This window comes from Scyliorhinus torazame, chromosome 3, assembly GCF_047496885.1.
Source record: "Scyliorhinus torazame isolate Kashiwa2021f chromosome 3, sScyTor2.1, whole genome shotgun sequence".
NCBI classification, from domain to species: Eukaryota; Metazoa; Chordata; class Chondrichthyes; order Carcharhiniformes; family Scyliorhinidae; genus Scyliorhinus; species Scyliorhinus torazame.
Window position 1 is genome coordinate 377,231,382 of NC_092709.1, and position 22,463 is coordinate 377,253,844.

General features: G+C 47.5%; 1 protein-coding gene across 4 annotated transcripts in view; it reads left to right on the top strand.

The window, feature by feature from the left end:
• The window catches only part of LOC140409375 (dynactin subunit 1-like), a 276,463-nt gene that overhangs the window by 230,333 nt on the left and 23,667 nt on the right, over positions 1-22,463 (top strand). For all 4 annotated transcript variants that reach the window (XM_072497822.1, XM_072497823.1, XM_072497824.1 and 1 more), the window contains one exon: positions 3,982-4,142. In XM_072497822.1, the coding sequence (XP_072353923.1) occupies positions 3,982-4,142 (161 nt within the window). The remainder of the gene's footprint in view (positions 1-3,981; positions 4,143-22,463) is intronic.

The window sequence follows — 22,463 nt, forward strand, 5'->3', positions numbered from 1 at the left end:
TATTGGAATGGGGCTGTATTGGAATGGAGCTGTATTGGAATGGGGCTGTATTGGAATGGGGCTGTATTGGAATGGGGTTTTATTGGAATGGGGCTGTATTGGAATGGAGCTGTATTGGAATGGGGCTGTATTGGAATGGGGCTGTATTGGAATGGGGCTGTATTGGAATGGAGCTGTATTGGAATGGGGCTGTATTGGAATGGGGCTGTATTGGAATGGAGCTGTATTGGAATGGGGCTGTATTGGATTGGGGCTGTATTGGATTGGGGCTGTATTGGAATGGAGCTGTATTGGAATGGGGCTGTATTGGAATGGGGTTGTATTGGAATGGAGCTGTATTGGAATGGGGCTGTATTGGAATGGGGCTGTATTGGAATGGAGCTGTATTGGAATGGGGCTGTATTGGATTGGGGCTGTATTGGAATGGAGCTGTATTGGAATGGAGCTGTATTGGAATGGAGCTGTATTGGAATGGGGCTGTATTGGAATGGAGCTGTATTGGAATGGGGCTGTATTGGAATGGAGCTGTATTGGAATGGGGCTGTATTGGAATGGGGCTGTATTGGAATGGAGCTGTGTTGGATTGGGGCTGTATTGGATTGGGGCTGTATTGGAATGGAGCTGTATTGGAATGGGGTTGTATTGGAATGGAGCTGTATTGGAATGGAGCTGTATTGGAATGGGGTTGTATTGGAATGGGGCTGTATTGGAATGGAGCTGTATTGGAATGGGGCTGTATTGGAATGGAGCTGTATTGGAATGGGGTTGTATTGGAATGGAGCTGTATTGGAATGGAGCTGTATTGGAATGGAGCTGTATTGGAATGGGGCTGTATTGGAATGGAGCTGTATTGGAATGGGGCTGTATTGGAATGGAGCTGTATTGGAATGGGGCTGTATTGGATTGGGGCTGTATTGGAATGGGGCTGTATTGGAATGGAGCTGTATTGGAATGGGGCTGTATTGGAATGGGGCTGTATTGGAATGGAGCTGTGTTGGAATGGGGCTGTATTGGATTGGGGCTGTATTGGATTGGGGCTGTATTGGAATGGAGCTGTATTGGAATGGGGTTGTATTGGAATGGAGCTGTATTGGAATGGAGCTGTATTGGAATGGAGCTGTATTGGAATGGGGTTGTATTGGAATGGGGCTGTATTGGAATGGAGCTGTATTGGAATGGGGCTGTATTGGAATGGAGCTGTATTGGAATGGGGTTGTATTGGAATGGAGCTGTATTGGAATGGAGCTGTATTGGAATGGAGCTGTATTGGAATGGGGCTGTATTGGAATGGAGCTGTATTGGAATGGAGCTGTATTGGAATGGGGCTGTATTGGAATGGAGCTGTATTGGAATGGGGCTGTATTGGAATGGAGCTGTATTGGAATGGGGCTGTATTGGATTGGAGCTGTATTGGAATGGGGCTGTATTGGAATGGGGCTGTATTGGAATGGGTCTGTATTGGAATGGAGCTGTTTGGAATGGGGCTGTATTGGAATGGGGCTGTATTGGAATGGGGTTGTATTGGAATGGGGCTGTATTGGAATGGAGCTGTATTGGAATGGGGCTGTATTGGAATGGAGCTGTATTGGATTGGAGCTGTATTGGAATGGGGTTGTATTGGATTGGAGCTGTATTGGAATGGAGCTGTATTGGAATGGGGCTGTATTTGAATGGGGTTGTATTGGAATGGGGCTGTATTGGAATGGAGCTGTATTGGAATGGAGCTGTATTGGAATGGAGCTGTATTGGAATGGGGTTGTATTGGAATGGGGCTGTATTGGAATGGAGCTGTATTGGAATGGAGCTGTATTGGAATGGAGCTGTATTGGAATGGGGCTGTATTGGAATGGAGCTGTATTGGAATGGGGTTGTATTGGAATGGGGCTGTATTGGAATGGGGCTGTATTGGAATGGGGCTGTATTGGAATGGGGCTGTATTGGAATGGGGCTGTATTGGAATGGGGTTGTATTGGAATGGGGCTGTATTGGAATGGGGTTGTATTGGAATGGAGCTGTATTGGAATGGGGTTGTATTGGAATGGGGTTGTATTGGAATGGAGCTGTATTGGAATGGGGCTGTATTGGAATGGGGCTGTATTGGAATGGGGTTGTATTGGAATGGGGCTGTATTGGAATGGGGTTGTATTGGAATGGGGCTGTATTGGAATGGAGCTGTATTGGAATGGGGCTGTATTGGAATGGAGCTGTATTGGAATGGGGCTGTATTGGAATGGAGCTGTATTGGAATGGGGCTGTATTGGAATGGTGCTGTATTGGATTGGGGCTGTATTGGAATGGGGTTGTATTGGAATGGGGCTGTATTGGAATGGAGCTGTATTGGAATGGGGCTGTATTGGAATGGGGCTGTATTGGAATGTGGTTGTATTGGAATGGAGCTGTATTGGAATGGAGCTGTATTGGAATGGAGCTGTATTGGATTGGGGCTGTATTGGAATGGAGCTGTATTGGAATGGGGTTGTATTGGAATGGGGCTGTATTGGAATGGGGCTGTATTGGAATGGGGCTGTATTGGAATGGGGCTGTATTGGAATGTGGCTGTATTGGAATGGAGCTGTATTGAAATGGAGCTGTATTGGAATGGGGCTGTATTGGAATGGGGCTGTATTGGAATGGAGCTGTATTGGAATGGAGCTGTATTGGAATGGGGCTGTATTGGAATGGAGCTGTATTGGAATGGGGCTGTATTGGAATGGAGCTGTATTGGAATGGGGCTGTATTGGAATGGGGCTGTATTGGAATGGGGCTGTATTGGAATGGGGTTTTATTGGAATGGGGCTGTATTGGAATGGAGCTGTATTGGAATGGGGTTGTATTGGAATGGAGCTGTATTGGAATGGGGTTGTATTGGAATGGAGCTGTATTGGAATGGGGCTGTATTGGAATGGAGCTGTATTGGAATGGGGCTGTATTGGAATGGAGCTGTATTGGAATGGGGCTGTATTGGAATGGGGCTGTATTGGAATGGGGCTGTATTGGAATGGGGCTGTATTGGAATGGAGCTGTATTGGAATGGGGCTGTATTGGAATGGGGCTGTATTGGAATGGGGTTGTATTGGAATGGAGCTGTATTGGAATGGAGCTGTATTGGAATGGAGCTGTATTGGAATGGGGCTGTATTGGAATGGGGCTGTATTGGAATGGGGTTGTATTGGAATGGGGTTGTATTGGAATGGGGTTGTATTGGAATGGAGCTGTATTGGAATGGAGCTGTATTGGAATGGGGCTCTATTGGAATGGGGCTGTATTGGAATGGAGCTGTATTGGAATGGGGCTGTATTGGAATGGAGCTGTATTGGAATGGGGCTGTATTGGAATGGGGTTGTATTGGAATGGAGCTGTATTGGAATGGGGTTGTATTGGAATGGGGCTGTATTGGAATGGGGCTGTATTGGAATGGGACTGTATTGGAATGGGGCTGTATTGGAATGGGGCTGTATTGGAATGGGGCTGTATTGGAATGGGGCTGTATTGGAATGGAGCTGTATTGGAATGGGGCTGTATTGGAATCGGGCTGTATTGGAATGGGGCTGTATTGGAATGGGGCTGTATTGGAATGGGGCTGTATTGGAATGGGGCTGTATTGGAATGGGGCTGTATTGGAATGGGGCTGTATTGGAATGGGGTTGTATTGGATTGGAGCTGTATTGGAATGGGGCTGTATTGGAATGGGGCTGTATTGGAATGGGGTTGTATTGGAATGGAGCTGTATTGGAATGGGGCTGTATTGGAATGGGGCTGTATTGGAATGGGGCTGTATTGGAATGGGGCTGTATTGGAATGGAGCTGTATTGGAATGGGGCTGTATTGGAATGGGGCTGTATTGGAATGGGGCTGTATTGGAATGGGGCTGTATTGGAATGGGGCTGTATTGGAATGGGGCTGTATTGGATGTCTGTGAAGACTGAATGAGGGAGTAGAGCCACTCCTAACAATGCTGACTATTTCCTTCCTCCTCCACAGGCAGAGCTGATCAGTAAACATGCTCAGGACAAGTTTGAGCTGAATGAGGATTACAGCGAGCGACAAGGCCTGAGAGGGGCAGTTGGTGAACAAATGAGCTTTGGTGCCGGCTTGGTTTATTCGCTGACCCTGTTACAGGCCACACTCCACAAGTATGAACAGTAAGTGTCATGGACAGGGGAGTATTCCATTGGAGACTTAGGGGTTTATACACTGATTGTAAATACTGTGGCTACCTGGGCAGGTCAGAGGCTGGGAATCCTCCAGTGAGTAACGCACCCCCTGACCCCCCAAAGCCTGTCCACCATCCACAAGGCACAAGTCAGGAGTGTGATGGAATACTCTCCACTTGCCTGGATGAGCGCAGCTCCAACAACACTCAAGAAGCTCGACACCATCCAGGACAAAGCAGCCCCGCTTGATTGCTCCCCTTCCACAAACATTCACTCCCTCCACCACCGACACAGTGGCAGCAAGTGGAGCCAGAGGTCAATCCAGTGAACGGGATTGGAGTGTTGCTCCAATCCCAGCTGATGTTATTCATGGACAAGTTCAATCCCAGCGTGGAACCCGGCTGCATAGATCCTAACTTTTATTTTTAGTTTAGAAATGTGGAGGGCAGCTACTGAGCAGAGTCACAGGGATCTGCCAATGCATTTTTAACAAATTAATAAAACATTTAGGAAACTAGAAAATGTAAACTACTCCCTCACCCCGGCTCTATCTTTACAGATATATACAGATTGATAAGGATAACACAAAATATATTTTATAATCTAATGTTCTCAGTAAGTACACAGTCCATGTAAACCAATGGGAGAATTGTGGTCAGACGCCCCTCTGATATCACTGAAAACAACTACTGTGCATTTCTGATCAGATTCACCCAGATGCTTGTCACACTTTGGTCCACGTGGACTCCCCGGAACTCTGTCGTTGACACGAGGGTTTGCAATCTCTGCTCTCGATGAACATGCAGAATCACAGAAAATACAGTACCCAAGAGACCCTTCCGCCCATCCGGTCTGCGCTGACCCTTGACAGACACCTGACCTGCCAATCCCTAATCCCACTTGCCAGCACTCGGCCCATAGCCTCCAATGTTAAAACGTGCCAAGTGCTCATCCAGGTATTTTTTGAAGGATGTGAAGCATCCCGCCTCTACCACCCTCCCAGGCCGTGCGTTCCAGACCGTCACCACCCTCTGGGTAAAAACGTTTTCCCCCCAAAACCTCCCACCCCTCACCTTTAACTTGTGTCTCCTTGTAACTGACCCTTCAACTAAGGGGAACAGTTACTCCCTATCCACCCTGTCCATGTCCCTCATAATCTTGTACACCTCCGGTCACCCCTCAGTCTTCTCTGCTGCAGAGAAAACAACCCAAACCTATCCAACTCTTTTTGTAACTTAAATGTTCCATCCCAGCAACATTCTGGTGAATCTTCTCTGCACTCCCTCCAGTGCAATCACATCCTTCCTATAATGTGGCAACCAGAATTGCACACAGTACTCCAGCTGTGGTCTCACCAAAGTTCTGTACGGCACCATCATGACCTCCCTGCTTTTGTAATTTATGCCCCGATTGATAAAAGTGTGTGTTCCATATGCCTTTTTCACCACCCCATTAACCTGCCCTTCTGCCTTCAGAGATCTATTTACTAACACACCAAGGTCCCTTTGTTCCTTCGAACTTTCCAGTGTGGTGCCATTCATTGAATATTTCCTCGTCAAATTGCTCCTTCCAAAGTGTATCACCTCACACTTTTCAGGGTTAAATTCCATCTGCCACTTATCTGCCCATTTGACCCTCCCGTCTACATCTTCCTGTCACCCAAGGCACTCAGCCTCACAGTTAACCTTTGTGTCATCCGCAAACTTGCTGATCCGACCCCACACAGTCATCTCTGTCATTTATATAAATGACGAACAATCGGGGGCCCAGCACGGATCCCTGTGATGCCCCACAGGACACCGGCTTCCGGTCACTAAAGCAGCCGTCTGTCATCACCCTCCGTCTCCTACAGCTCAGCCAGCTTTGAATCCACCTTATCAGGTTCCCTGTATCCCATGTGCATTTGCCTTCTTTATATCTCCCATGTGGGGCCTTGTCAAAGGTTTTGCTGAAATCCATGTAAACTACAACAACTGCACTCCCCTCATTACACACCTGGTCACATGCTCAAAACATTCAATCAAATTTGTTAGGCATGACCTCCCTGTGACATAGCCACACTGACTATTCCTGATCAAACCTTGCCTTGCCAAGTGGAGAGAGATTCTCTCCTTCAGAATTTTCTCCAGTAGTTTCCCACTATTGATGTGAGACTTACTGGTCTGCAGTTCCCTGGCTTATCCCCACAGCCTTTCTTAAATAGTGGGACCACATTCACAGTTCCCTGGCTTATCCCCACAGCCTTTCTTAAATAGTGGGACCACATTCACAGTTCCCTGGCTTATCCCCACAGCCTTTCTTAAATAGTGGGACCACATTCACAGTTCCCAGGCTTATCCCTACAGCCTTTCTTAAATAGTGGGACCACATTCACAGTTCCCTGGCTTATCCCCACAGCCTTTCTTAAATAGTGGGGCCACATTCACTGTTCCCTGGCTTATCCCCACAGCCTTTCTTAAATAGTGGGGCCACATTCACAGTTCCTGGCTTATCCCCACAGCCTTTCTTAAATAGTGGGACCACAGTCACAGTTCCCTAGCTTATCCCTACAGCCTTTCTTAAATAGTGGGACCACATTCACAGTTCCCTGGCTTATCCCCACAGCCTTTCTTAAATAGTGGGACCACAGTCACAGTTCCCTGGCTTATCCCCACAGCCTTTCTTAAATAGTGGGGCCACATTCACAGTTCCCTAGCTTATCCCTACAGCCTTTCTTAAATAGTGGGACCACATTCACAGTTCCCTGGCTTATCCCCACAGCCTTTCTTAAATAGTGGGACCACAGTCACAGTTCCCTGGCTTATCCCCACAGCCTTTCTTAAATAGTGGGGCCACATTCACAGTTCCCTAGCTTATCCCTACAGCCTTTCTTAAATAGTGGGACCACATTCACAGTTCCCTGGCTTATCCCTACAGCCTTTCTTAAATAGTGGGACCACATTCACAGTTCCCTGGCTTATCCCTACAGCCTTTCTTAAATAGTGGGGCCACATTCACAGTTCCCTGGCTTATCCCTACAGCCTTTCTTAAATAGTGGGACCACATTCACAGTTCCCTGGCTTATCCCCACAGCCTTTCTTAAATAGTGGGGCCACATTCACAGTTCCCTGGCTTATCCCTACAGCCTTTCTTAAATAGTGGGACCACATTCACAGTTCCCTGGCTTATCCCTACAGCCTTTCTTAAATAGTGGGGCCACATTCACAGTTCCCTGGCTTATCCCTACAGCCTTTCTTAAATAGTGGGACCACATTCACAGTTCCCTGGCTTATCCCCACAGCCTTTCTTAAATAGTGGGGCCACAGTCACAGTTCCCTGGCTTATCCCCACAGCCTTTCTTAAATAGTGGGACCACATTCACAGTTCCCTGGCTTATCCCTACAGCCTTTCTTAAATAGTGGGACCACATTCACAGTTCCCTGGCTTATCCCCACAACCTTTCTTAAATAGTGGGACCACATTCACAGTTCCCTGGCTTATCCCCACAGCCTGTCTTAAATAGTGGGACCACATTCACAGTTCCCTGGCTTATCCCCACAGCCTTTCTTAAATAGTGGGGCCACATTCACAGTTCCCTGGCTTATCCCCACAACCTTTCTTAAATAGTGGGACCACATTCACAGTTCCCTGGCTTATCCCTACAGCCTTTCTTAAATAGTGGGACCACATTCACAGTTCCCTGGCTTATCCCCACAGCCTTTCTTAAATAGTGGGGCCACATTCACAGTTCCCTGGCTTATCCCTATAGCCTTTCTTAAATAGTGGGACCACATTCACAGTTCCCTGGCTTATCCCTACAGCCTTTCTTAAATAATGGGACCACATTCACAGTTCCCTGGCTTATCCCTACAACCTTTCTTAAATAGTGGGGCCACAGTCACAGTTCCCTGGCTTATCCCCACAGCCTTTCTTAAATAGTGGGACCACATTCACAGTTCCCTGGCTTATCCCCACAACCTTTCTTAAATAGTGGGACCACATTCACAGTTCCCTGGCTTATCCCTACAGCCTTTCTTAAATAGTGGGACCACATTCACAGTTCCCTGGCTTATCCCCACAGCCTTTCTTAAATAGTGGGACCACATTCACAGTTCCCTGGCTTATCCCTACAGCCTTTCTTAAATAGTGGGACCACATTCACAGTTCCCTGGCTTATCCCCACAGCCTTTCTTAAATAGTGGGGCCACATTCACAGTTCCCTGCTTATTCCCACAGCCTTTCTTAAATAGTGGGACCACATTCACAGTTCCCTGGCTTATCCCCACAGCCTTTCTTAAATAGTGGGGCCACATTCACAGTTCCCTGGCTTATCCCTACAACCTTTCTTAAATAGTGGGACCACATTCACAGTTCCCTGGCTTATCCCCACAGCCTTTCTTAAATAGTGGGACCACATTCACAGTTCCCTGGCTTATCCCCACAGCCTTTCTTAAATAGTGGGACCACATTCACAGTTCCCTGGCTTATCCCCACAGCCTTTCTTAAATAGTGGGGCCACATTCACAGTTCCCTGGCTTATCCCTACAACCTTTCTTAAATAGTGGGACCACATTCACAGTTCCCTGGCTTATCCCTACAGCCTTTCTTAAATAGTGGGACCACATTCACAGTTCCCTAGCTTATCCCTACAGCCTTTCTTAAATAGTGGGGCCACATTCACAGTTCCCTGGCTTATCCCTATAGCCTTTCTTAAATAGTGGGGCCACATTCACAGTTCCCTGGCTTATCCCTACAGCCTTTCTTAAATAGTGGGACCACATTCACAGTTCCCTGGCTTATCCCCACAGCCTTTCTTAAATAGTGGGACCACATTCACAGTTCCCTGGCTTATCCCCACAGCCTTTCTTAAATAGTGGGACCACATTCACAGTTCCCTGGCTTATCCCCACAGCCTTTCTTAAATAGTGGGACCACATTCACAGTTCCCTGGCTTATCCCTACAGCCTTTCTTAAATAGTGGGACCACATTCTCAGTTCCCTGGCTTATCCCCACAGCCTTTCTTAAATAGTGGGACCACATTCACAGTTCCCTAGCTTATCCCCACAGCCTTTCTTAAATAGTGGGGCCACATTCACAGTTCCCTGGCTTATCCCTACAGCCTTTCTTAAATAGTGGGGCCACATTCACAGTTCCCTGGCTTATCCGTACAGCCTTTCTTAAATAGTGGGACCACATTCACAGTTCCCTGGCTTATCCCCACAGCCTTTCTTAAATAGTGGGACCACATTCACAGTTCCCTGGCTTATCCCTACAGCCTTTCTTAAATAGTGGGACCACATTCACAGTTCCCTAGCTTATCCCCACAGCCTTTCTTAAATAGTGGGACCACATTCACAGTTCCCTGGCTTATCCCCACAACCTTTCTTAAATAGTGGGGCCACATTCACAGTTCCCTGGCTTATCCCCACAACCTTTCTTAAATAGTGGGACCACATTCACAGTTCCCTGGCTTATCCCCACAACCTTTCTTAAATAGTGGGGCCACATTCACAGTTCCCTGGCTTATCCCCACAACCTTTCTTAAATAGTGGGGCCACATTCACAGTTCCCTGGCTTATCCCTACAGCCTTTCTTAAATAGTGGGACCACATTCATAGTTCCCTGGCTTATCCCTACAGCCTTTCTTAAATAGTGTGGCCACATTCACAGTTCCCTGGCTTATCCCCACAGCCTTTCTTAAATAGTGGGGCCACATTCACAGTTCCCTGGCTTATCCCTACAGCCTTTCTTAAATAGTGGGACCACATTCACAGTTCCCTGGCTTATCCCTACAACCTTTCTTAAATAGTGGGGCCACATTCACAGTTCCCTGGCTTATCCCCACAGCCTTTCTTAAATAGTGGGACCACATTCACAGTTCCCTGGCTTATTCCCACAGCCTTTCTTAAATAGTGGGACCACATTCACAGTTCTCTGGCTTATCCCTACAGCCTTTCTTAAATAGTGGGGCCACATTCACAGTTCTCTGGCTTATCCCTACAGCCTTTCTTAAATAGTGGGGCCACATTCACAGTTCCCTGGCTTATCCCCACAACCTTTCTTAAATAGTGGGGCCACATTCACAGTTCCCTGGCTTATCCCTACAGCCTTTCTTAAATAGTGGGACCACATTCACAGTTCCCTGGCTTATCCCCACAACCTTTCTTAAATAGTGGGACCACATTCACAGTTCCCTGGCTTATCCCTACAGCCTTTCTTAAATAGTGGGGCCACATTCACAGTTCCCTGGCTTATCCCTACAACCTTTCTTAAATAGTGGGACCACATTCACAGTTCCCTGGCTTATCCCCACAGCCTTTCTTAAATAGCGGGACCACATTCACAGTTCCCTGGCTTATCCCTACAGCCTTTCTTAAATAGTGGGACCACATTCACAGTTCCCTGGCTTATCCCTACAGCCTTTCTTAAATAGTGGGACCACATTCACAGTTCCCTGGCTTATCCCCACAGCCTTTCTTAAATAGTGGGACCACATTCACAGTTCCCTGGCTTATCCCCACAGCCTTTCTTAAATAGTGGGACCACATTCACAGTTCCCTGGCTTATCCCCACAGCCTTTCTTAAATAGTGGGACCACATTCACAGTTCCCTGGCTTATCCCCACAGCCTTTCTTAAATAGTGGGACCACATTTATCTGCAGAAAGTGCACCCAACTGCAGCTCCTCACAGACCGCATGGTTCGGTTGGAGCAGCAATTGGATGCACTTAGGAGCATGCAGGTGGCGGAAAGCGTCATAGATCGCAGTTATGTAAGTGTGGTCACACCCAAGGTGCAGGCAGAGAAATGGGTGACCACCAGAAAGGGCAGGCAGTCAGTGCAGGAATCCCCTGTGGTTGTCCCCCTCTCGAACAGATATACCCCTTTGGATACTGTCGGGGGGGATAGCCTATCAGGGGAAAACAGCAGCAGCCAGAGCAGTGGCACCACGGCTGGCTCTGATGTTCAGAAGGGAGGGTCAAAGCGCAGAAGAGTAATAGTTATAGGGGACTCTATAGTCAGGGGCACAGATAGGCGCTTCTGTGGACGTGAAAGAGACTCCAGGATGGTATGTTGCCTCCCTGGTGCCAGGGTCCAGGATGTCTCCGAACGGGTAGAGGGAATCCTGAAGGGGGAGGGCAAACAGGCAGAGGTCGTTGTACATATTGGTACTAACGACATAGGCAGGAAGGGGCATGAGGTCCTGCAGCAGGAGTTCAGGGAGCTAGGCAGAAAGTTAAAAGACAGGACCTCGAGGGTTGTAATCTCGGGATTACTCCCTGTGCCACGTGCCAGTGAGGCTAGAAATAGGAAGATAGAGCAGACAAACACGTGGCTAAACAGCTGGTGTAGGAGGGAGGGTTTCTGTTATCTGGACCACTGGGAGCTCTTCCGGGGCAGGTGTGACCTGTATAAGATGGACGGGTTGCATCTAAACCGGAGAGGCATAAATATCCTGGCCGCGAGGTTTGCTAGTGTCACACGGGAGGGTTTAAACTAGTATGGCAGGGGGGTGGGCACGGGAGCAATAGGTCAGAAGGTGAGAGCATTGAGGGAGAACTAGGGAATAGGGACAGTGTGGCTCTGAGGCAGCGCAGACGGGGAGAAGTTGCTGAACACAGCGGGTCTGGTGGCCTGAAGTGCATATGTTTTAATGCAAGGAGCATTACGGGTAAGGCAGATGAACTTAGAGCTTGGATTACTACTTGGAACTATGATGTTGTTGCCATTACAGAGACCTGGTTGAGGGAAGGGCAGGATTGGCAGCTAAACGTTCCAGGTTTTAGATGTTTCAGGCGGGATAGAGGGGGATGTAAAAGGGGAGGCGGAGTTGCGCTACTTGTTCAGGAGAGTATCACAGCTATACAGCGAGAGGACACCTCAGAGGGCAGTGAGGCTATATGGGTAGAGATCAGGAATAAGAAGGGTGCAGTCACAATGTTGGGGGTATACTACAGGCCTCCCAACAGCCAGCGGGAGATAGAGGAGCAGATAGGTAGACAGATTTTGGAAAAGAGTAAAAACAACAGGGTTGTGGTGATGGGAGACTTCAACTTCCCCAACATTGACTGGGACTCACTTAGTGCCAGGGGCTTAGACGGGGCAGAGTTTGTAAGGAGCATCCAGGAGGGCTTCTTAAAACAATATGTAAACAGTCCAACTAGGGAAGGGGCGGTACTGGACCTGGTATTGGGGAATGAGCCCGGCCAGGTGGTAGATGTTTCAGTAGGGGAGCATTTCGGTAACAGTGACCACAATTCAGTAAGTTTTAAAGTACTGGTGGACAAGGATAAGAGTGGTCCGAGGATGAATGTGCTAAACTGGGGGAAGGCTAATTATAACAATATTAGGCGGGAACTGAAGAACATAGATTGGGGGCGGATGTTTGAGGGCAAATCAACATCTGACATGTGGGAGGCTTTCAAGTGTCAGTTGAAAGGAATACAGGACAGGCATGTTCCTGTGAGGAAGAAAGATAAATACGGCAATTTTCGGGAACCTTGGATGACGAGTGATATTGTAGGCCTCGTCAAAAAGAAAAAGGAGGCATTTGTCAGGGCTAAAAGGCTGGGAACAGACGAAGCCTGTGTGGCATATAAGGAAAGTAGGAAGGAACTTAAGCAAGGAGTCAGGAGGGCTAGAAGGGGTCATGAAAAGTCATTGGCAAATAGGGTTAAGGAAAATCCCAAGGCTTTTTACACTTACATAAAAAGCAAGAGGGTAGCCAGGGAAAGGGTTGGCCCACTGAAGGATAGGCAAGGGAATCTATGTGTGGAGCCAGAGGAAATGGGCGAGGTACTAAATGAATACTTTGCATCAGTATTCACCAAGGAGAAGGAATTAGTAGATGTTGAGTCTGGAGAAGGGGGTGTAGATAGCCTGGGTCACATTGTGATCCAAAAAGACGAGGTGTTGGGTGTCTTAAAAAATATTAAGGTAGATAAGTCCCCAGGGCCGGATGGGATCTACCCCAGAATACTGAAGGAGGCTGGAGAGGAAATTGCTGAGGCCTTGACAGAAATCTTTGGATCCTCGCTGTCTTCAGGGGATGTCCCGGAGGACTGGAGAATAGCCAATGTTGTTCCTCTGTTTAAGAAGGGTGGCAGGGATAATCCCGGGAACTACAGGCCGGTGAGCCTTACTTCAGTGGTAGGGAAATTACTGGAGAGAATTCTTCGAGACAGGATCTACTCCCATTTGGAAGCAAATGGACGTATTAGTGAGAGGCAGCACGGTTTTGTGAAGGGGAGGTCGTGTCTCACTAACTTGATAGAGTTTTTCGAGGAGGTCACTAAGATGATTGATGCAGGTAGGGCAGTAGATGTTGTCTATATGGACTTCAGTAAGGCCTTTGACAAGGTCCCTCATGGTAGACTAGTACAAAAGGTGAAGTCACACGGGATCAGGGGTGAACTGGCAAGGTGGATACAGAACTGGCTAGGCCATAGAAGGCAGAGGGTAGCAATGGAGGGATGCTTTTCTAATTGGAGGGCTGTGACCAGTGGTGTTCCACAGGGATCAGTGTTGGGACCTTTGCTCTTTGTAGTATATATAAATGATTTGGAGGAAAATGTAACTGGTCTGATTAGTAAGTTTGCAGACGACACAAAGGTTGGTGGAATTGCAGATAGCGATGAGGACTGTCTGAGGATACAGCAGGATTTAGATTGTCTGGAGACTTGGGCGGAGAGATGGCAGATGGAGTTTAACCTGGACAAATGTGAGGTAATGCATTTTGGAAGGGCTAATGCAGGTAGGGAATATACAGTGAATGGCAGAACCCTCAAGAGTATTGAAAGTCAAAGAGATCTAGGAGTACAGGTCCACAGATCACTGAAAGGGGCTACACAGGTGGAGAAGGTAGTCAAGAAGGCATACGGCATGCTTGCCTTCATTGGCCGGGGCATTGAGTATAAGAATTGGCAAGTCATGTTGCAGCTGTATAGAACCTTAGTTAGGCCACACTTGGAGTATAGTGTTCAATTCTGGTCGCCACACTACCAGAAGGATGTGGAGGCTTTAGAGAGGGTGCAGAAGAGATTTACCAGAATGTTGCCTGGTATGGAGGGCATAAGCTATGAGGAGCGATTGAATAAACTCGGTTTGTTCTCACTGGAACGAAGGAGGTTGAGGGGCGACCTGATAGAGGTATACAAAATTATGAGGGGCATAGACAGAGTGGATAGTCAGAGGCTTTTCCCCAGGGTAGAGGGGTCAATTACTAGGGGGCATAGGTTTAAGGTGAGAGGGGCAAAGTTTAGAGTAGATGTACGAGGCAAGTTTTTTACGCAGAGGGTAGTGGGTGCCTGGAACTCACTACCGGAGGAGGTAGTGGAGGCAGGGACGATAGGGACATTTAAGGGGCATCTTGACAAATATATGAATAGGATGGGAATAGAAGGATACGGACCCAGGAAGTGTAGAAGATTGTAGTTTAGTCGGGCAGTATGGTCGGCACGGGCTTGGAGGGCCGAAGGGCCTGTTCCTGTGCTGTACATTTCTTTGTTCTTTGTTTATTCACAGTTCCCTGGCTTATCCCTACAGCCTTTCTTAAATAGTGGGACCACATTCTCAGTTCCCTGGCTTATCCCCACAGCCTTTCTTAAATAGTGGGACCACATTCACAGTTCCCTAGCTTATCCCCACAGCCTTTCTTAAATAGTGGGGCCACATTCACAGTTCCCTGGCTTATCCCTACAGCCTTTCTTAAATAGTGGGGCCACATTCACAGTTCCCTGGCTTATCCCCACAGCCTTTCTTAAATAGTGGGGCCACATTCACAGTTCCCTGGCTTATCCCCACAGCCTTTCTTAAATAGTGGGACCACATTCACAGTTCCCTGGCTTATCCCTACAACCTTTCTTAAATAGTGGGACCATATTCACAGTTCCCTGGCTTATCCCCACAACCTTTCTTAAATAGTGGGACCACATTCACAGTTCCTGGCTTATCCCTACAGCCTTTCTTAAATAGTGGGGCCACATTCACAGTTCCCTGGCTTATCCCCACAGCCTTTCTTAAATAGTGGGACCACATTCACAGTTCTCTGGCTTATCCCCACAGCCTTTCTTAAATAGTGGGACCACATTCACAGTTCCCTGGCTTATCCCTACAGCCTTTCTTAAATAGTGGGACCACATTCACAGTTCCCTGGCTTATCCCTACAGCCTTTCTTAAATAGTGGGACCACATTCACAGTTCCCTGGCTTATCCCTACAGCCTTTCTTAAATAGTGGGACCACATTCACAGTTCCCTGGCTTATCCCCACAGCCTTTCTTAAATAGTGGGACCACATTCACAGTTCCCTGGCTTATCCCTACAGCCTTTCTTAAATAGTGGGACCACATTCACAGTTCCCTAGCTTATCCCCACAGCCTTTCTTAAATAGTGGGACCACATTCACAGTTCCCTGGCTTATCCCCACAACCTTTCTTAAATAGTGGGACCACATTCACAGTTCCCTGGCTTATCCCCACAACCTTTCTTAAATAGTGGGGCCACATTCACAGTTCCCTGGCTTATCCCCACAACCTTTCTTAAATAGTGGGACCACATTCACAGTTCCCTGGCTTATCCCTACAGCCTTTCTTAAATAGTGTGGCCACATTCACAGTTCCCTGGCTTATCCCCACAGCCTTTCTTAAATAGTGGGGCCACATTCACAGTTCCCTGGCTTATCCCTACAGCCTTTCTTAAATAGTGGGACCACATTCACAGTTCCCTGGCTTATCCCTACAGCCTTTCTTAAATAGTGGGACCACATTCACAGTTCCCTGGCTTATCCCTACAGCCTTTCTTAAATAGTGGGACCACATTCACAGTTCCCTGGCTTATCCCCACAGCCTTTCTTAAATAGTGGGACCACATTCACAGTTCCCTGGCTTATCCCTACAACCTTTCTTAAATAGTGGGACCACATTCACAGTTCCCTGGCTTATCCCCACAGCCTTTCTTAAATAGTGGGACCACATTCACAGTTCCCTGGCTTATCCCCACAACCTTTCTTAAATAGTGGGACCACATTCACAGTTCCCTGGCTTATCCCCACAGCCTTTCTTAAATAGTGGGACTACATTCACAGTTCCCTGGCTTATCCCCACAGCCTTTCTTAAATAGTGGGACCACATTCACAGTTCCCTGGCTTATCCCTACAGCCTTTCTTAAATAGTGGGACCACATTCATAGTTCCCTGGCTTATCCCTACAGCCTTTCTTAAATAGTGTGGCCACATTCACAGTTCCCTGGCTTATCCCCACAGCCTTTCTTAAATAGTGGGGCCACATTCACAGTTCCCTGGCTTATCCCTACAGCCTGTCTTAAATAGTGGGACCACATTCACAGTTCCCTGGCTTATCCCTACAGCCTTTCTTAAATAGTGGGACCACATTCACAGTTCCCTGGCTTATCCCTACAACCTTTCTTAAATAGTGGGACCACATTCACAGTTCCCTGGCTTATCCCCACAGCCTTTCTTAAATAGTGGGACCACATTCACAGTTCCCTGGCTTATCCCTACAGCCTTTCTTAAATAGTGTGGCCACATTCACAGTTCCCTGGCTTATCCCCACAGCCTTTCTTAAATAGTGGGGCCACATTCACAGTTCCCTGGCTTATCCCTACAGCCTTTCTTAAATAGTGGGACCACATTCACAGTTCCCTGGCTTATCCCTACAGCCTTTCTTAAATAGTGGGACCACATTCACAGTTCCCTGGCTTATCCCTACAGCCTTTCTTAAATAGTGGGACCACATTCACAGTTCCCTGGCTTATCCCTACAGCCTTTCTTAAATAGTGGGACCACATTCACAGTTCCCTGGCTTATCCCCACAGCCTTTCTTAAATAGTGGGGCCACATTCACAGTTCCCTGGCTTATCCCTACAGCCTTTCTTAAATAGTGGGACCACATTCACAGTTCCCTGGCTTATCCCTACAGCCTTTCTTAAATAGTGGGACCACATTCACAGTTCCCTGGCTTATCCCTACAGCCTTTCTTAAATAGTGGGACCACATTCACAGTTCCCTGGCTTATCCCTACAGCCTTTCTTAAATAGTGGGACCACATTCACAGTTCCCTGGCTTATCCCCACAGCCTTTCTTAAATAGTGGGACCACATTTACAGTTCCCTGGCTTATCCCTACAACCTTTCTTAAATAGTGGGACCACATTCACAGTTCCCTGGCTTATCCCCACAGCCTTTCTTAAATAGTGGGACCACATTCACAGTTCCCTGGCTTATCCCCACAGCCTTTCTTAAATAGTGGGGCCACATTCACAGTTCCCTGGCTTATCCCTACAGCCTTTCTTAAATAGTGGGACCACATTCACAGTTCCCTGGCTTATCCCCACAGCCTTTCTTAAATAGTGGGGCCACATTCACAGTTCCCTGGCTTATCCCTACAGCCTTTCTTAAATAGTGGGACCACATTCACAGTTCCCTGGCTTATCCCCACAGCCTTTCTTAAATAGTGAGACCACATTCACAGTTCCCTGGCTTATCCCCACAGCCTTTCTTAAATAGTGGGACCACATTCACAGTTCCCTGGCTTATCCCCACAGCCTTTCTTAAATAGTGGGACCACATTCACAGTTCCCTGGCTTATCCCCACAGCCTTTCTTAAATAGTGGGACCACATTCACAGTTCCCTGGCTTATCCCCACAGCCTTTCTTAAATAGTGGGACCACATTCACAGTTCCCTGGCTTATCCCCACAGCCTTTCTTAAATAGTGGGACCACATTCACAGTTCCCTGGCTTATCCCTACAGCCTTTCTTAAATAGTGGGACCACATTCACAGTTCTCTGGCTTATCCCCACAGCCTTTCTTAAATAGTGGGACCACATTCACAGTTCCCTGGCTTATCCCTACAGCCTTTCTTAAATAGTGGGACCACATTCACAGTTCCCTGGCTTATCCCTGTAACCTTTCTTAAATAGTGGGGCCACATTCACAGTTCCCTGGCTTATCCCTACAGCCTTTCTTAAATAGTGGGACCACATTCACAGTTCCCTGGCTTATCCCTGTAACCTTTCTTAAATAGTGGGGCCACATTCACAGTTCCCTGGCTTATCCCTACAGCCTTTCTTAAATAGTGGGACCACATTCACAGTTCCCTGGCTTATCCCTGTAACCTTTCTTAAATAGTGGGGCCACATTCACAGTTCCCTGGCTTATCCCTACAGCCTTTCTTAAATAGTGGGACCACATTCACAGTTCCCTGGCTTATCCCCACAGCCTTTCTTAAATAGTGGGACCACATTCACAGTTCCCTGGCTTATCCCCACAGCCTTTCTTAAATAGTGGGACCACATTCACAGTTCCCTGGCTTATCCCTACAACCTTTCTTAAATAGTGGGACCACATTCACAGTTCCCTGGCTTATCCCCACAGCCTTTCTTAAATAGTGGGACCACATTCACAGTTCCCTGGCTTATCCCCACAGCCTTTCTTAAATAGTGGGACCACATTCACAGTTCCCTGGCTTATCCCCACAGCCTTTCTTAAATAGTGGGACCACATTCACAGTTCCCTGGCTTATCCCTACAGCCTTTCTTAAATAGTGGGACCACATTCACAGTTCCCTGGCTTATCCCCACAACCTTTCTTAAATAGTGGGACCACATTCACAGTTCCCTGGCTTATCCCCACAGCCTTTCTTAAATAGTGGGACCACATTCACAGTTCCCTGGCTTATCCCTACAGCCTTTCTTAAATAGTGGGACCACATTCACAGTTCCCTGGCTTATCCCCACAGCCTTTCTTAAATAGTGGGACCACATTCACAGTTCCCTGGCTTATCCACACACCCTTTCTTAAATAGTGGGGCCACATTCACAGTTCCCTGGTTTATCCCCACAGCCTTTCTTAACTAGTGGGACCACATTCACAGTTCCCTGGCTTATCCCCACACCCTTTCTTAAATAGTGGGACCACATTCACAGTTCCCTGGCTTATCCCCACACCCTTTCTTAAATAGTGGGGCCACATTCACAGTTCCCTGGCTTATCCCCACAGCCTTTCTTAAATAGTGGGACAACATTCACAGTTCCCTGGCTTATTCCCACAGCCTTTCTTAAATAGTGGGACCATATTCACAGTTCCCTGGCTTATCCCCACAACCTTTCTTAAATAGTGGGACCACATTCACAGTTCCCTGGCTTATCCCCACAGCCTTTCTTAAATAGTGGGACCACATTCACAGTTCCCTGGCTTATCCCCACAGCCTTTCTTAAATAGTGGGACCACATTCACAGTTCCCTGGCTTATCCCCCGAGCCTTTCTTAAATAGTGGGACCACATTCACAGTTCCCTGGCTTATCCCCACAACCTTTCTCAAATAGTGGGACCACATTCACAGTTCCCTGGCTTATCCCTACAGCCTTTCTTAAATAGTGGGGCCACATTCACAGTTCTCTGGCTTATCCCTACAGCCTTTCTTAAATAGTGGGACCACATTCACAGTTCCCTGGCTTATCCCCACAGCCTTTCTTAAATAGTGGGACCACAGTCACAGTTCCCTGGCTTATCCCCACAGCCTTTCTTAAATAGTGGGACCACATTCACAGTTCCCTGGCTTATCCCCACAACCTTTCTTAAATAGTGGGACCACATTCACAGTTCCCTGGCTTATCCCCACAGCCTTTCTTAAATAGTGGGACCACAGTCACAGTTCCCTGGCTTATCCCTACAGCCTTTCTTAAATAGTGGGACCACATTCACAGTTCCCTGGCTTATCCCCACAGCCTTTCTTAAATAGTGGGACCACAGTCACAGTTCCCTAGCTTATCCCTACAGCCTTTCTTAAATAGTGGGACCACATTCACAGTTCCCTGGCTTATCCCCACAACCTTTCTTAAATAGTGGGACCACATTCACAGTTCCCTGGCGTATCCCTACAGCCTTTCTTAAATAGTGGGACCACATTCACAGTTCTCTGGCTTATCCCCACAGCCTTTCTTAAATAGTGGGACCACAGTCACAGTTCCCTGGCTTATCCCTACAGCCTTTCTTAAATAGTGGGACCACATTCACAGTTCCCTGGCTTATCCCCACAGCCTTTCTTAAATAGTGGGACCACAGTCACAGTTCCCTGGCTTATCCCTACAGCCTTTCTTAAATAGTGGGACCACAGTCACAGTTCCCTGGCTTATCCCCACAGCCTTTCTTAAATAGTGGGACCACATTCACAGTTCCCTGGCTTATCCCCACAGCCTTTCTTAAATAGTGGGACCACAGTCACAGTTCCCTGGCTTATCCCTACAGCCTTTCTTAAATAGTGGGACCACAGTCACAGTTCCCTGGCTTATCCCCACAGCCTTTCTTAAATAGTGGGGCCACATTCACAGTTCCCTGGCTTATCCCCACAGCCTTTCTTAAATAGTGGGACCACATTCACAGTTCCCTAGCTTATCCCCACAGCCTTTCTTAAATAGTGGGACCACAGTCACAGTTCCCTGGCTTATCCCCACAGCCTTTCTTAAATAGTGGGGCCACATTCACAGTTCCCTGGCTTATCCCCACAACCTTTCTTAAATAGTGGGACCACATTCACAGTTCCCTAGCTTATCCCTACAGCCTTTCTTAAATAGTGGGACCACATTCACAGTTCCCTGGCTTATCCCTACAGCCTTTCTTAAATAGTGGGGCCACATTCACAGTTCCCTGGCTTATCCCTACAGCCTTTCTTAAATAGTGGGACCACATTCACAGTTCCCTGGCTTATCCCCACAGCCTTTCTTAAATAGTGGGACCACATTCACAGTTCCCTGGCTTATCCCCACAGCCTTTCTTAAATAGTGGGACCACAGTCACAGTTCCCTGGCTTATCCCTACAGCCTTTCTTAAATAGTGGGACCACATTCACAGTTCCCTGGCTTATCCCCACAGCCTTTCTTAAATAGTGGGACCACAGTCACAGTTCCCTGGCTTATCCCTACAGCCTTTCTTAAATAGTGGGACCACATTCACAGTTCCCTGGCTTATCCCTACAGCCTTTCTTAAATAGTGGGACCACATTCACAGTTCCTGGCTTATCCCCACAGCCTTTCTTAAATAGTGGGGCCACATTCACAGTTCCCTGGCTTATCCCCACAGCCTTTCTTAAATAGTGGGACCACATTCACAGTTCCCTGGCTTATCCCTACAGCCTTTCTTAAATAGTGGGACCACATTCACAGTTCCCTGGCTTATCCCCACAGCCTTTCTTAAATAGTGGGGCCACATTCACAGTTCCCTGGCTTATCCCTACAACCTTTCTTAAATAGTGGGACCACATTCACAGTTCCCTGGCTTATCCCCACAACCTTTCTTAAATAGTGGGACCATATTCACAGTTCCCTGGCTTATCCCTACAGCCTTTCTTAAATAGTGGGACCACATTCACAGTTCCCTGGCTTATCCCCACAACCTTTCTTAAATAGTGGGACCATATTCACAGTTCCCTGGCTTATCCCTACAGCCTTTCTTAAATAGTGGGACCACATTCACAGTTCCCTGGCTTATCCCCACAGCCTTTCTTAAATAGTGGGACCACATTCACAGTTCCCTGGCTTATCCCTACAGCCTTTCTTAAATAGTGGGACCACATTCACAGTTCCCTGGCTTATCCCTACAGCCTTTCTTAAATAGTGGGACCACATTCACAGTTCCCTGGCTTATCCCTACAACCTTTCTTAAATAGTGGGACCACATTCACAGTTCCCTGGCTTATCCCCACAACCTTTCTTAAATAGTGGGACCATATTCACAGTTCCCTGGCTTATCCCTACAGCCTTTCTTAAATAGTGGGACCACATTCACAGTTCCCTGGCTTATCCCCACAGCCTTTCTTAAATAGTGGGGCCACATTCACAGTTCCCTGGCTTATCCCTACAGCCTTTCTTAAATAGTGGGACCACATTCACAGTTCCCTGGCTTATCCCCACAGCCTTTCTTAAATAGTGGGACCACATTCACAGTTCCCTGGCTTATCCCCACAGCCTTTCTTAAATAGTGGGACCACATTCACAGTTCCCTGGCTTATCCCTACAGCCTTTCTTAAATAGTGGGACCACATTCACAGTTCCCTGGCTAATCCCCACAGCCTTTCTTAAATAGTGGGACCACATTCACAGTTCCCTGGCTTATCCCCACAGCCTTTCTTAAATAGTGGGGCCACATTCACAGTTCCCTGGCTTATCCCCACAACCTTTCTTAAATAATGGGACCACATTCACAGTTCCCTGGCTTATCCCTACAGCCTTTCTTAAATAGTGGGACCACATTCACAGTTCCCTGGCTTATCCCCACAACCTTTCTTAAATAGTGGGACCACATTCACAGTTCCCTGG